This window comes from Sitophilus oryzae, unplaced genomic scaffold (genome assembly GCF_002938485.1).
Source record: "Sitophilus oryzae breed Bouriz unplaced genomic scaffold, Soryzae_2.0 scaffold_690_pilon_pilon, whole genome shotgun sequence".
In the NCBI taxonomy this organism is placed as follows: domain Eukaryota; kingdom Metazoa; phylum Arthropoda; class Insecta; order Coleoptera; family Curculionidae; genus Sitophilus; species Sitophilus oryzae.
Genome location: NW_022147296.1, coordinates 1,145,409 through 1,161,794, shown reverse-complemented (window position 1 = coordinate 1,161,794; position 16,386 = coordinate 1,145,409). Strand labels below are relative to the sequence as shown.

The 16,386-nt window shown below is 32.6% G+C and overlaps 1 protein-coding gene across 1 annotated transcript; it reads left to right on the top strand.

Moving 5' to 3' along the window:
* Window positions 1-1,235: 1,235 nt before the first annotated feature.
* On the top strand, window positions 1,236-15,200 carry LOC115888239 (UDP-glucuronosyltransferase 1-7-like). Its single transcript, XM_030907898.1, has 4 exons — window positions 1,236-2,121; window positions 4,529-4,748; window positions 11,711-11,930; window positions 14,658-15,200. The coding sequence occupies exons 1-4, from the start codon at window positions 1,279-1,281 to the stop codon at window positions 14,950-14,952; spliced, it is 1,578 nt and encodes a 525-aa protein (XP_030763758.1). The 5' UTR covers window positions 1,236-1,278; the 3' UTR covers window positions 14,953-15,200.
* Window positions 15,201-16,386: the final 1,186 nt, after the last annotated feature.

The window sequence follows — 16,386 nt, the reverse complement described above, 5'->3', positions numbered from 1 at the left end:
ATAAAGCAATAAAATGTAAAAAAGGTCGGGTAAACACCTTTGTTTATTTATTGAGCAAAATTCCTTTAGAATATCGTATATAATGACCAAAATAGGACGCAATTTTAAGAAAAAAATATCACTTTCTGGCTTATAATAAAGTTTCAAATGTAACGTTTATATTCAAATTTGTTATGATCTACAACAGTTAGGTAGTAATTGAGACGAATTATAATTCAATTGCCGGCTACTACGTTCTTGTTTTAATAGATCAAAATTCAACAAATATAATTAGAAATTATTTTAATTGTGAGAGGCTCCCTTGTGGGACGCTTATGTACGATTACGGCGCGGCGGAAACAATACCTACCTGTGAAAAGACAAATTCGGGTAATTTGAGCTTATTTGTCCACACATTTGACACTGTCGTACCATATTGAAAATTCGCAGATTCAAAAGTACATTAAACAAAAACAAAAACTACTGAAAAGTTCACTTCGGACTTGATTCCGACTTCAAACACATCGTAAGCTAAACGTAGTACGCTATAACGGACCAAGGGCCGTCGCGAGGGGTGGTGGGACGGACGGCTCATTTCATTATGGAAGACTAGCAGCGACGTTGCCAATAGTTCTAGACGTTTCAGCACATTAAACAGTAAACATGTCCTTTTTAATAGTAACGCATATATCCTCTGGTTAATAACATATTATTACGCATGCTTCTTTAAAAATAAACTATTAATTTAATTAAGAAATTGAGATTTATTGATATCCGGTGAGGTTTTAAAGTCACCTTTTCTGCAAATCAAACTAAGTAGATAGGCGCAAATTTGATATGTGGCAATGTCGCCTTCTCTATCTCAGTTGATTTTTACAGTACGTAGTCAACCTCCGAATGTTTGATCGGGTTAAAATGCATAATGTGATATCTGTTCTTCCTAAATCTATGTACAAAACAAAGCAGAATCGGACCTATGTCGATATGAAAAATAAATCTTATTTTTACGTGAGGATGGCATATGGGAGATGGCACATGTTTTTTGAAACATCCTGTATACTTTCCCAAACTCAAATAAGTTAACACAATCTAGTTGAATAATAGATAATTTTTCAAAATCTAACCAAAACAACATCATTTAAATAATAAGAAACAGAGTAGATAATGGATTTATTTGTACTTATTTTATCTTAAGCCCACAAAATAAATGATTATTCTGATAATATTTCTTATCTACTTAACAGTAACTCAAGAAATTCAGAACAAGCAACTCGCTGTATCTCTTTAAAGTTTGAAGTCATGCTTGTTGGAAAAGCTGCTGTAGTGTTTCTAGTATTAGTTAAGTTAACTTACAGTGCAAAAATTTTGTTTTTCTGTCCATTGCCTGCTATAAGTCATCAAAAAGTATACCGGTCCGTGATAGAAGAGCTAGCTGTAAAAGGACATGAAATACACGTAGTAACACCGAATCCAGTGTACAATGAATCCATACCGAACATAGTAAACTATAATATAAGTATAATGTACGATCTCGTGAAACAGGAAAGCAACGCATTTATGCTTCGATGGTTTTTAAATAAACCAAACTTTATATCTATGATCTTCAGGCAAGTGATCCTGAGTTTAGGGGCTGGAGTAGCCTTAAGTGAATTTCCAAATTTTAAAGAGATTCAAAGGCTAACGAGTAACCACCAGACTTTCGACGTGTGTGTTATCGAATGGATTTTTCCAGGATTCGCCGTGTATGGCTACAAATTTAAATGTCCTATGATCGGAATCAGTTCTGTAGGTCTTCAAATACCTATGCTGGACACAGTTGGAAACCCTAGTTATCCTGTTATTGCTCCTGACTTAGACTTACCTCTTACTAGAAGCTTAGATTCGTTGTACGAAAGAACTTGGTCTCTATTTTGGTGGGTATTTACTAAACTGTATAGTCATTATATTACGCTACCCTTACTGGATGCAAAAATTAAAAAATATTATGGAAACGACGTGCCTTATATAGGCGACATACAAAATAATGTAAGTTTGATACTTCTTAACAGAAACATGATTTTTCATCGGAACGTACCTAATGTTCCAGCTGTAATAGAGTTTGGAGGATATAAACGGACGCCAATTGTGGAAAACATTTCTCCGGTTAGTTAAATAGATACAGGGTGACGCCTCTATACGCCGCGGAGGCGCCAAGGAGAACGACAGTTTGTATTGAAATGAAATGTTGTGAGCATATGTAGGTTAATCCAGAGTCCACTTTTTAAAATATAGAGAGTTCTACAGGGTGTTCCCAAAAAACGTTACATATCAAAGTTGTGTTTGTTGTAACGGAACACCCTATATATTAATTGATTTTCGGATTCTGGGAGAAAAATAGAAGTGAGTTTTATAAGAGAAGTATATGACTAAAATGTAAGGTTTTTGACATATTTAACATTTTCTAGAAATAAAGAACAATTTTTAAATTAAAATAAAAGCTACCTAAATTGGAATTTACCCGGTATAGCCTAATATATAGTTAAATTAACTATTGTACTTTAAATCAAATTAAAACTTGGTCCAAAAAATTATACAGGGTGAGACAAAATGAATATTGAACATTGGTCACCTTTTATTTTAAATGGAACACCCTGCAGTATATTATTCCGATATTCAATAGGGAATTCATGTCTCTTCAAAATACTGTTAAGGTTGCCTACCCCTCGAACAAAGATTTTTCTAGATATTTTCATTTACATGATTTGATCTTAGTAGATCTTTATTATTTGATAAAATCTAGGTGGCTGTAATATGTCTGACGCTACTTTAACATAGCTGTCTAATTAGTCCAACTTTAACAACCAGTTATTATTACAGTGGCGACGAGAACGTAAAATCGGGTTTCATATTAAACTCTGATTTTATCTGAAAAACCCACGATTGTGTCGATTAAGTGTAATTAGTGTTTTTCGAGGTGTTTTTTTGAAGACAATGGCGACAGCTACCACGCCAACCTCAACCGAAAATGTCGGACATTTGCGCGAGTTTGATCCTCTAAATTCCGACTGGTCAATATATAAAAGACGAATTGAAAATTATTTTTCGGCTAACGAAGTGAAGATGCCTACAAGTTGATGTTTGATCTATGTTTACCTGAGGAACCAGAAAAAAAAGGGTACGATGTGCTTGTAAAATTAATCACCGAACATTTTAAGCCCCCTTCTTCAATTTTTGCTGCAAGATACAAATTTTATCGTGCTGTGAAAACTCAAAACGAAAACTCTCGCGAGTGGGCAGCCCGGTTACGCAGCTTAGCTTCACCTTGTGACTTTGAAGCTGGACAACTAGAGTTAGTGTTGCGTGACATGTTTGTAGTGGGGTTCAATCCTGGGCCAGTGCAAGATAGACTCATGGAAGAAAAGAAGTCTACCAAATTTGTAGATATGATTGATATTGCCGCAGCAAAATCTGCAGTAAGAACCTACAACAATGAAGTTTTAGTCAAACAGGAGTCAGAACTTCTTTATGCTAGGGGAAACCAGAGGCGAAGTCATTCCACAGGGCTAAGGGGCAATAATAAGCCAGCGCAGACGTCACACCATTTGCGGTCCAAAGGTCAGTTCGCTGGTCAATTATCAACCAAGAAGGATGTACGATTCTCCAGCACATCAGCTTGCAAGGTTTGTGGTCGCAAAAACCACAAAAAACATGGAATGCTCCCGCCTATAAACAAATATAGATACAATATTGTCAGGCTTACTTTAATTTATATACATATTACATCACAATTTTGTGTCAGTTAAAAGAAAAAAAAATTCTCAGAAATTTGCCGAAAATTCAAACTTATCCTACATCAGAGAGAATTGATATGATTCTATTAGTTGGTGAATGCAGTGTTCATTCACTACTAACGCAAAAAAATAAAAATTAAAATATCTGGGAAAATCTTTGTCTGAGGGGTAGGCAGCCTTAATAATATTTTGAAGATATTTAAATTCCCCATTGAATACCGAAAAACTATATTGGGTGTTCCGTTTAAAATAAAGGAGTAACTTGCTTTTAAAAGTGACTAATGTTCCATATTAATTTTCTCTCACCCTGTATAACTTTGTAGGTCAAATTTCAATTTGGTTTAACATACAATGGTTACTTAATACGTAATTAAATATCAGGCTATACAAGGTCAACTAAAATTTAGGCTGCTGTTATCGAAATTCAAAATTTACTCTTCATTTTCACAAAATGTGGAATATGTCAAAATCCTTAGATTTGAGGTATATGCTTCTTTAATAAAACTCACCTTTATTTTTTTCCTAGAATCCAAAAATCAATTAATATATAGGGTGTTCCGTTAGATAAAACACAACTTTGATGTGTAACTTTTTTTGGGGACACCCAGTATAATTCTATATATTTTTATAAAATGCTTTCAGTTAACCTACATATGCTGCCAAAATTTCATTTCGATATAAACTACCGTTCTCCTTGGAGCTTCCGCGGCGTATGAGAGGCTCCACTCTGTACATTTTACCATCACACATTTTTTTAATTAGTGATTTTCATTTACTAGGCTTTGAAGTCATTTCTGGATGATTCCAAAAGGGGTGTAGTATTTTTTAGTTTAGGTAGTTCTGTACCAGCAAGTCTGCTTCAATCTCATGTTACGATAATACAAGAGGCGTTTGCAAGTCTACCGTTTGAATTTATTTGGAAATGGGATCAAGAAACAATGGAAAATAAGCCCAAAAATGTGTTCGTATCCAAATGGATTCCTCAGTTAATGGTTTTAAGTAAGTAATATTAATTTTAAGAGAGTTAAATAAGTGATTTCGATTATACTTTATACGTATCAGTTTCACAAAGTCTAAAAACAGAATTAAAATTCATAGAATATCCTGTATCAACAGTTGCTAGACAATTGCATCCATAGAGTAAGCTGAATAGTCCAGGAGGTAGTGATGATTTTTTGTACTGATTTTCCCAGTGGGTGAAGTACCTAACAGTAAAAAAATATACCTATGTAGCGGATTCTCTATCAAAAAAATCCTATATGGGTATTGCGCCACTGCAAGAAAATCTACAAAAGTTATTTTTTATAAACACTGCTACGTTAATCCAAACGGAAACTACTTGTCAGCAGTTAAGCCCCATACTCACACTTCGCTCCTTCCTCGCCTTACTTCCTCGCGTTACTTCCTCGCGTTCCTTCGTCCCTTCGCTTCCTTCCTTCGTCTATTCGATGCTTGGAAATTAGTCAGTTATGCAACTCAGATTTTTACACACCACAAAATATTTTTAATATTGCAGCTACATGTTTAATACGAAATATCTAGTAACTTTTTAGTAATTTTTAAAAAATCCGAAAGGCGCATAATTTTTATTTTATAAAACTGCAATTCTTTGTCGTGTCAAAAATAAAAATTGAGTTTTAATATATTTTTTTTTAAATAAATCCGAATATTTCAGTATCATGTATAAGGTATATCAGTATGAATGTACAAGGCGAGTCAACAATAGAGTAAAGTTTATTATGTAATTTATATCGAAACCATGAAATATGACATACTAATTAAACGTTAATGATGTCAATCCCCATTTCTTCAGATATTTTTGTAAAGGCATCATGCACATTATTTCTATTTTTTTATTTTGGTCGCTACGATTACATAAATATGGACATGCATTTTTTCACAAATATGAAGACAATATTGTTTTTTTCTTCCATTTTTTAGACTTTTGTGTGTGAATTATTTTTATATCGACTGGCGATGGCTAGATGTACAGGATGTCCCATTTGTGTGTGTTTTATGGGGTTTCTGGTTTATGAGTAGAGATATAAAGATGCTGTTTTCACATCATTGTTCTACTTATTATGAAACTAAATATGCTACATAAGAAATAAGAAATAACTTTGAAATACATAATTATCCTAGCCTTCTTAGTTCAAAGTTATTTCTTATTTCTTTCTTTTACTTTTTATTTTTTAATTAGTAGAAATTTTTGCATTTTTCGATAACCTTTGTATCTCGATTATCTTATAACTTATCGAAAAGGTGAAAAGGGTCAGTGATGGGCGGTGAGTAAGTACCCAATTTGTAGATAAATAAAATCTGGGTATATATGTATATACCTGTAGATTTAGATGAACATCCTAATTTTAATAAAAGGAGTTTCCGACGACGGCATAGTAAATACCCGGTATAATGCCGGGAATAGAAATATACCAATATATAATATCTACAATATATATAAGAAATATTATAGATATACTCGTATTTCCTGACATTACTGGTATTATATCGGGTAATTACTATGCGGTTGTTGGAAATACCTTTTATAAAATTAGACTGTCCATCTAAATGTACAGGTATATATCGGATACCCTGATTTTTGTTTTGTTCTACCTATTGAGTACTTACCCACCACCCGTGTCTCGTTTTTCAGGTAGAATGGCAGTGACGAAAGTGGTTCTTCGTTGGGAGCTGTCTATTTCGAAAAATGACTCAAACTTATGTTCTTTTTTTTAAACAGAGCACTCTATATATTATTTTTTATTTTATTTGCCTTGTTAATCTTTGATTAACGAGAGCTTTCGAAAATTATAATATACTCTATATTTATTTATTTAGGTACTGCTAAACTGCTAAACGGCTCTTATTTTATTTAACTTAATTTTACCAGATAATTTTGCTTTGCATCGTGATATTTTGATAAACTACACGGAAACTGAACTTGTGCTGCTTTTAAATAACATGCCAATAACCAACATTTTACGTCGAATAAATTAGTTGATTGTTTTGATTACCTAATTTAAACCGGCCGACTATGTAATAAAGTTAAATAATGCATTTTTACCCTGTTTATGAAAATAAGTATTTTAGAAAGCTCGTAACAAGGAAAATAAAATAATATACAAAATATCGTATTTAAAAAAACATATAAGTTTTAGTCAATTTAAAAAAGACCTCAGAGTTACGTCACTGCATTCTGTGCAGGAGACCGTTTTCACCTTTTCGATAAGTTATGATACAAAGGGGATCGAAAAATGCAATAATTTCAGATTCGCCCTGTATTTTAGGAAGTAAGAGAGCTAGGACATATCTGTATGTAGCATCTTTAGTTTCATAAAAAAGTAACAGCGTACTGTGAAAACCGTATCTTTGTATTTCGACTCATAAACGAGAAATCCTGCAAAACACACGAAAATGGGACACCCTGTACAGACGTACTGCCAAATCAAGAAATCAACTACGAATGAAATCCTACATCGATTTAAATATTTTATATATTTTAATATTTTTTTGTGTTCGTGATAATTCCTTTGCTTCTTCCTCTAAAAACCGACAGTACGTAGAAGGACCGTTTCGAGGAAGTAAACGGACGAAGTAGCGTTTTGACGAAGGAGGAAGGAACACACAATCGCATAAAATCTACATTTTCCCATAGTAAATATATGATTTTTGAACGAAGGGACGCGAGGAAGGAGCGAAGTGTGAGTATGGGTTGGTATGGGGCTTTAGATTTACAAATAAAATTATAATGAAAGAAGCGATAGCCTCTAAAAGAAAAATAAAAGAGGCTTTTTTAATACAATCTAATAAAAATAAATGTATTGCTCATGCATCTATACCTAGATGTTAGTAATGTATTGCAATCGCTTCTTTGATTTTAAAGAACTTAACATAAATAAACAAACATACCTACGTAAAAACTAAAAACAAATTAAAAATAATCATACAGAAAGTTTGAGGCTTTTTGGTTTTACCTTATTAAGTAATTGTTATCAGGTAGTAATTGTTAATTTTGAAGTTTAACTTGGTATAATGTCGTTTTAACAGAACGTCAACGGTTTTTGTAGACGTATCTGTTTAAAAAAAAACTAAAGTGTTCTCGAATATTTGCATTTAAATATTTTAAATAGTTTTTTTCTATATTCTTTGTATTTTTTTGCTTCCGACGACGGAAAGAGAAAAACTTTCCGAAACGTTAAGCATTTTTTTGTTCGTTAGGCAAATTTGTTTATCTGTAAACCTAACTGCTGACAAGTAGTTTCCGTTTGGATTAACGCAGCAGTGTTTGTAGATTTTCTTGCAGTGGCGAAATACCCATATAGGATTTTTTTGGAGATACCTAATAGTATTTTCGATTACCTATATAATAGTATGTTTGAATTAATTAACCAGTAATTAATTAATCTATGAATGGAAACAGGCGTATATTTATGCAGGTTAACAAATGTTTAAACAAATATTATACGCAGGAAAGAGGATTAATGTTACGTCTATTGTCCTGATAACAGCTGTAGCAGGCTACTCTTTATGTTTTTCTACACTCAGTGTTAAAGTTATTTCTACCGTTTGTGAAATAATTGAATAACAATTGGCCTTGTCGACATCATATCATAATATACATTATGTGTCCGGATTGTCTTTACAAGAGGTTTTTTTATTATTAACATTTTGAGAAAAATGTTAATAACAAGCAAAAATGTTCCTAAACATTTTTGCAATAAACAATATAATAATATATTTCCAATAAACATATATAATAATTTTACAATAAACAAGCAAAAATGTTCATAAACAATTTCGCTTGTTCTAAAACGGTTAATCCCAAGAATAGTTAACCTAATAGGACTGCTCATTTAGCCAAAAGTGTCTGCCAGGTGCATGCGAAAACTCCTCGCTTTGTGACGTCATTGTAGTCCTTGTCATTGTTATTAGTCCCTATCCGGCAACCAATAATACACACACGTGCATTATTGGTTGCCGGATGCAAAACGTTCATTATTTAGTTTATTTATTTAAACATCTTATATGTATGCAGTATAGAAAATTAACTGTATAAATCGTATTAAATACTCGGATAATGCATTTTTAAAAACAGCAGTTCCCAGCATCATCTTTTGCAGGCATTCTTTTTAGAGTACTTCCATATATATTTGCTTTAAAATATTTAATAAACAATATCGGAGGCACTTAGTAAGCACTTTGTCACAACCCACAACACAAAGTGAACGTATTTATACACTCTATAGCTCTAAAAACTTTAAAAACACCTTTTTCACATTTAAAATTGACAAAATAATTAACTCAAAATTTCTGAGCTGTTATTTTTATAAGTTTACCATAGGCAACTAATAATACACACTATCATGACAAGGACTACAATGACGTCACAACTGTCAGCTGAAGCGCGGGAAGAGGCGAACGTACTGTCAGCTGAAGCGCGGGAAGAGGCGAACGTACGTCTTGTGAGGCTGAGCAATCCTATTAGCACAGAATATCTAGCTACGCAACAGAAAAATACTCGAAATGAAAGAGTTAAAATTGCACAAATAGAATACTAGATGGCGCGACAATGTCATAATCAGAATATAATTAGAAATTTTGAACTTTCGGTTTTGGATCGACGGCTCGTCGACGGCCTTATAGCTCGGCTAAATATGCACAGTTGCCAGATTCAAAAAGACTTGAATTGGCATCCCATTCTTTTTATTATGTATAATGCAGTATGTGTTTCTTCCTATATTGTAAAATATTTTATCTACGTCTAACTATAAAAACACACAATAAATTTTAAAAATTATTGTACTTAACTATATACCTATCCTAAAAATCAATTACCTTAATACCTTTGTTCAAATAACACCATGCATGGCAATGTCAATATGACAGTAAATAATATTGATGTCACTAGTTTCAAAAATGAGCGATTCGGAAAGTATTCCCTCTGACATTGAAGAAGAGGTATTCAGGACCATTTCTGGAACAGAAGTATGAATATACGTACTCTAAGTATGAAAAATGGTGCACCGAAAAAAAGTACACAACTTATAATAACGCATTTTTACAATTTAGTGCAAAATAAATGTTTCGCAAAATATTTTTTTTCTCTTTGGTAGTCATCTAAACAAGGGGTGCGATAATGAAAATGCGTGAGTTAAGAAGCTCTTAACTCACTCAAAATGCTTGAGTTTAGAGCTTCTTAACTCACTGACGGTAGATAAATTAAGTTTATTTTGAAAATTTGACACTAAGACATCTATAAATGACTACCTATTACCTCTCTCTACTTCCAAAGTGAATATTATTGTCAATTCGTGAGAATTTAAATACCTACTCTAAAAACTCACTTACTGGCATTACTCTCTGACAAGTGTTTGACACGCATCAGAAGATGGTTACGCAAGGCGTGTTCTGCACTCCCGGACGCATTTAAGCAAAATGTACCATTATATAGTCCATAATGTGATTTTCCTTGCTTTAGTTGGGTGAGACTAAACGGTGGTGCGTTTTGCCAACCGTGACTAAAACGTGGTACGTTCTGCCATATTCTTTCCAGCATCATGCAAATGTTTTATGGACAATGCAGATTACACTAACATGTTATAAACGCCATTATTAAAATCTTTGATTTTTAGGAACGACCACAAAATTATTCTATTTAATATTTGATCGTCCTTTTAGGACGTCTCTGTAACACAGACACCAACATTCCCTACGATCCCAATAATTTACGAATATAAGTTATCCACTAAGTTATATCCACGAAGGTTATTTTTTTTCCAATTCTTTAAGATTGCTTCTTCAAAAGCTTTTTCTGCACCTGGCAAGGATGAAGCGATTAAACTAGTTTTGAAAGATTTATATAATAATGGTCGGTCTTCATTGAAAACTGCGTGATTTTTGTCCCAATGCCACCTCCATACAGCCTGTCCAATACGGAAAGAACAAAGTAAACATTCGCCGTACAATCCAGGCAACTGAATTTAGTCGCGAAAATTCTGAAATCCATGCGTCACGTCGCCATCTTTTGCTGTGTTTAGTTCAGTCTAAATAATGCTACCTTTATCCAAAACTTTTTTACACTGTATCGAAATTGATCCGGTAAAATATACGTCAAACCTTCAGATGTCATGGTAGATATCAATTAAAAATGCTAAAGTATACACAAAAACAACGTCTGTCTAATAAAAACTACTTGAAAGAAGCGTATAATGGTGCCGTGTTTTTGGCGAAGTTGTCATACCAATCCATCAATTCTTTTTTATTTTTATCAGGGCAATTGAAAAGGTTAATGCCATTCGATCTCAAGTATATTGCATCACTTCTTAGTAAAGTTTGGCAACATGTAGGTACCTGCGTTTGGAATTCCTCCCGCTAACGTGGCAAAATGTACCGCATTTTAGTCATGTTTGGCAAAACGCACCAGCGTTTAGTTTCGACCAATGCGGGCAGTGACAATAATCATATTATGGACTAAATAATGGTACATATTGCTTAAATGCCTCCCGGACATTCAAAAATCTCATTACATTGTTGCTTCTTTACTTTTTGGTTGTCGTTATTAATTATTGAGTTTACAATTCTTCTCCATTGCATTCTATTGTGCCGCTGCTTCCTCCCACTAATTATATTATATAAATCTTATTAATCTATTATATAAATCTTAATTATCCTCTTTAAGTTTTCATGGAAAATATCCTTGTACCTTTTGAGTTGTCCACCCGGTTTCCTCTTACCGTCTACAAACACACTATAAAGAAGAGATTTTGTTAGGCGGTTTTCTTAGAGCAAGATATAGTAATCGTGACTTCAGCCCTCTCGCAGCTAGCTTTTTTAAGGACCGATACGTTGAGACATGGTGGTACCATTTAATACTCTAAAAAACTGTCTATTTCAGAAACTTTTTCATTTAATTATAATAAAATTTCTTATTTACAGTTTAACAATTTTTTTATTCATTTTAGATCATCCGAATGTTAAATTATTTATCAGTCAAGGTGGTTTACAGTCAACAGAAGAAGCCATAGCAGCTCACAAACCCATTATTGGAATACCATTCCATTCTGACCAGACTACCAATGTAGACACGTGCGTGCATTTTGGTATGGGTAAAATGCTTGATGTGAAGGATTTAACTGTCGAAACTCTAAGAAGTTATATCTTGGAAGTAATCAATAATATTAGGTAATTTAAATATACAGGGCTGTTCACGATATTCGACACGGAGTGTTGTAGTCAAATGATTAAATTTTTAGAAATTGTAAGTGATGGGGTCTTTGAATTACTAGTAAAGCTACAATTTAAAAATTATTTTTAAAAGTACAGAATGTCCCAAATAAATAAAAAAATATAAAAGCAGTAATATTTGCAGTAACAAATTTAATGCCTTATTTCTCGAGGTTTATTTAAGTGTTTAACACCAAATGTTGAACTGATTTTTTTCTATTTTTTTTATTAAACATTGTATTGCCATAATAGAACTAATGCTACCTTATACAGAGTGTCTAAAAAATATTCTATTTTGTGCTCCCTCGTAAAATTGACAGATAGGAACTTTTAATTTTAATTTAGGAAAAAGGCACTAAAAATTAAAAAAAATTGCTTAAAAAGTCATCTAAATCGGAACAAGAAAACAAAATATATTAAACTTTAAAATACATGGTGGCGCCTCTCATACGCCGCGGAAGATCCAAGGAGAACGGTAGTTTATATCGAAATGTTTATATAGAAAATATATAGAATTATACACGGTGTCCCCAAAAAGAATTACATAACAAAGTTGTGTTTTTTTCTAATGGAACACCCTATATATTAATTGATTTTCAGATTCTAGGAAAAAAATAAAGGTGAATTTTATTGAAGAAGCATATACCTAAAATCTAAGGATTTTGACATATTTCACATATTCTAAAATTATATATAAAATCGATAAATGTTCTTTAAATCTAGTTAATATTGATTTTCTAGTTTGCCCAACATATTTCTGATTACAATCTTTACAAGAAATTTCATAAATACCCGACCTTTCCAGTGGAGGTGTTTTATCTTTTGGATTACCTAATAATTGTTGTAATTTATTATTAGCACTATACACAAGTTTATAATTGACATTCTTAAAGTTACTCCTTTATTTTAAATGGAATACCCAGTATATTTTTCCGGTGATACCCAGTATATTTTTCCGAATGGGGAATTTATATATCTTGAAAATATTATTAAGGTTGCCTATCCCTCAGACAAAGATTTTCCTAGATATTTTAATTTTTATGATTTTGCGTCAGTAGATCTTTATTATTTGAAAAAATCTAGGTGGCTGTGTGATATACCTTTTGTTAATTTAACAAAAATTAAAGATTGTAGAGTAAAATACTCAACGGTTATAAAAAGATACGCATTTAAAACATATTTTAATTATTACAAACTTAAAACTAGATATAAACCTATAAGTATGTGATCAAGATTAGCTAGATGAAATGATAAAAGGCATATGTGGAGTTCTATCTCGAAAAGCAGCTACAATAATTTCTTTCATGTTGTCGACAATAGTTAGTCGAGATTTATAAACACTGTCTTTAACATAACCCATAACCCCATAAAAAACAGACTAGATAAAATCAGGAGCATTTAAGTATTCTATTAATTGGTGAATGCAGGCTGCATTCACCAACAAGTAGAATCATATCAATTCTCTCTGATGTAGAATAAGTTTGCATTTTCGGAAAATTTCTGAGAAATTTTTTTGTTTTAACTGACACAAAATGATAACTAGTTGTTAAAGGTGGACTAATTAGACAGCTATGTTAAAGTAACGTCAGACATATCACAGCCACCTAGATTTCATCAAATAATAAACATCTACTCAGATCAAATCATGCAAATGAAAATATCTAGGAAAATCTTTGTTTGAGGGGTAGGCAACCTTAATAGTAGGTATTTTGAAGAGACGTGAATTCTCCATTGAATGTCGGAATAATATACTGGGTGTTACATTTAAAATAAAAGAGTCACATGCTTTTAAAGGTGACCAATGTTCAATATTAATTTTGTCTCACCCTGTATAACTTTTTGGATCAAGTTTTAATTTGATTTAAAGTACAATAGTTAATTTAACTACATATTAGGCTATACCGCGTAAATTCCAATTTAGGTAGCTTTTATTGTAATTTAAAATTTTTTCTTTATTTCCAGAAAATATTAAATATGCCAAAAGCCTTAAATTTTAATCATATACTTCTCTTATAAAACTGACCTTTATTTTTCTCACAGAATCCGAAAATTAATTAATATATAGGGTGTTCCATTACAAAAAACACAACTTTGATATGTAACTTTTTTGGAGGACACCTTGTAGAACACTCTATATTTTTAAAAAGTGCTCTGAATTTACTTACATATTGTTACGTTATTCGTCGGTTCCGTGTGGATAGAAAGTCAAAATTTATTTAAACACAATTTATTTAACACTAATTAACAAACAATAACGATTAAAAAAACTTAAAGAACTTATTTACAATTTACCTAACTATTTATCTAACAGGAATTTATTTTGAATTAGCGCGGCGATTGTAACTTTACTGCGTCGACTGGTTGTTTTTCTCTCTATCCCCTTCAGGCTTCAGGCGCCGGCTTATATAGGAGAGAAACAGACAATCCAGATTTGTCTAGTCAATTCTTAGCCGTTCTAGAAGGTGGGCGTCACCGGCGTATGAGTCATAGCCGAGTGGCCAAGCCTAAGGCCGAGTTCACACGGTACGGGTCCGCAACAATATGCTCACAAAATTTCATTTCAATACAAACTGTCATTCTCCGTGGATCCTCCGCGGCGTACGAGAGGCGCCACTCTGTATATGAAAATTTTTAGGTGCCCGTTTTTCGTGCCGGTCAGTGTATTAACATATTTTCTATTTTTAGCTATGCAGAAAATGCTGCAAAATTTGATGCACTAATGAAAGATCAACCTCAAGACGGGCTCGAGAAAGCCGTATGGTGGATAGAATATGTAATAAGGCATAGAGGGGCTAAACATCTTCGCAGTACAGCCGTAGATCTTCCATGGTGGAAATATTTAATGCTGGATGTTTTCGCGTTGATACTGGCAATTGTTCTCGCCACTGTCTTTATTTTTTACTTTATACTTAAATTTTTGTTCAAATTTGTATCAAAATTGTTCAAAAAGAAGTCAACGATTAAGAAAAAATCCGAATAAACCCAATTCTTCTGATTTTAGTTGATGATTTAAGTTCTCTCGCGGTCACAAAAATTAAGCATTGTCAGGTAATATGATTATTTTAAGCTTTGAGAAAAAAGGTTAAGGAAGGAGTATTATAATGCTATCATTCATTTGACACATTTGAATTTGATTTGAAATTGTGTGGATTTGTCAGTCTTTGCTGAGCTTATTTTATGTTATTTATTATACTCCCATTACTCGCTGACGAGTATTCGACACACATCAAAAGATGGTCACGCAAGGCGTTTTCTTTCATGGGCTTTTCTGTGACTGAAAAGCCCGATACGTGATGTTATTTTCCTACCGCACTCCGGACATTCAAAAATCTCGTTGCTTTGTTGCCTCTTTACTTTTTGGTTGTCGCTGTTAACTGAGTTTACAATTCTTCTCCATTGAGTTCTATTGTGAATAGTAGCGTGTGGCAAATTCCCGCGGGCCCCCTGCAAACTTTGTTAGGGGCCCCCCTGAGTATACTCAAAAATTCCTTCAAATACATCATTATTGTGATATCTGCTTGAAACATATTTTTTAACAAGAGCCACAATGTGATATTTTTTTATATTTTGATAATTGTTTCAACATTTATTTATAGTTATTAGTATAGTATTCTTAAAATACTTAAACTAGAAAACAAACATTTATGCTTCTAATTAATCAAAGTTTTATTAGAAAAAAAACTCAACATTTAACTACTAATATCTAAAACACAAATGTGAACAAGAAATTTTAAATATTTATGAAGTACCCTATGGTATATTAGAAAGTCTATTCCTTTTTCCTGGACTTTAACAAAAGGAACTTGTTTACGCTGTCCAAATCTACCTCTTTTGCTCGATAATTCTGAACTGATATTATGGTCAGTGAGCTTAGGCGATTTTGGGACATAGTAGACCTGGCAAAACTTTTTATTATTTTCAGCTTAGAAAAAGTTCTTTCTGGTTCAGCGGTTGGTATAGGGAGAACCAGAAACAACTGGAATACAGTGCAAATCTCAGCTATACTGCTAATCAGTAATTGTTTTTTTTTTCAAAAATAAAATCAGAGAACTCTCTAATACTGTGAATATTTTTGATTTTTTCATAAAGTAAATTTTTTGCTTGAATTAGCTCCGATGCTAGATTTTGTGTTAGGTCGTTAGTATATTTGGCTACTAATACTTTGGCATTAGCTAAAATATCAGATTCCTGGGATTTTAACAATGATTGTGGGTTTAAAATTTCAAATTTTGAACAAATATTTTGAAATCATACGTCATACCTGATTCTAAACTGAGTTATTACTATATCCAAACAAGCATAAAAAACTGTGACTTTTAAACGATTTTTAGGATTTTCAATGGGCTTATGAGCTGCTATTTCATCAAAAAAAGTTTTGACTCTACGAACTCTTTTGTTTTTTAACTGAGGTTCA

Coding starts and splice junctions, on each gene's coding strand:
- LOC115888239 (XM_030907898.1), top strand. CDS start 1,279: ATGCTTGTTGGAAAAGCTGCTGTAGTGTTTCTAGTATTAGTTAAGTTA. Junction 2,122..4,528: donor TTGTGGAAAACATTTCTCCG/GTTAGTTAAATA, acceptor TTCATTTACTAG/GCTTTGAAGTCATTTCTGGA. Junction 11,931..14,657: donor GAAGTAATCAATAATATTAG/GTAATTTAAATA, acceptor TTCTATTTTTAG/CTATGCAGAAAATGCTGCAA.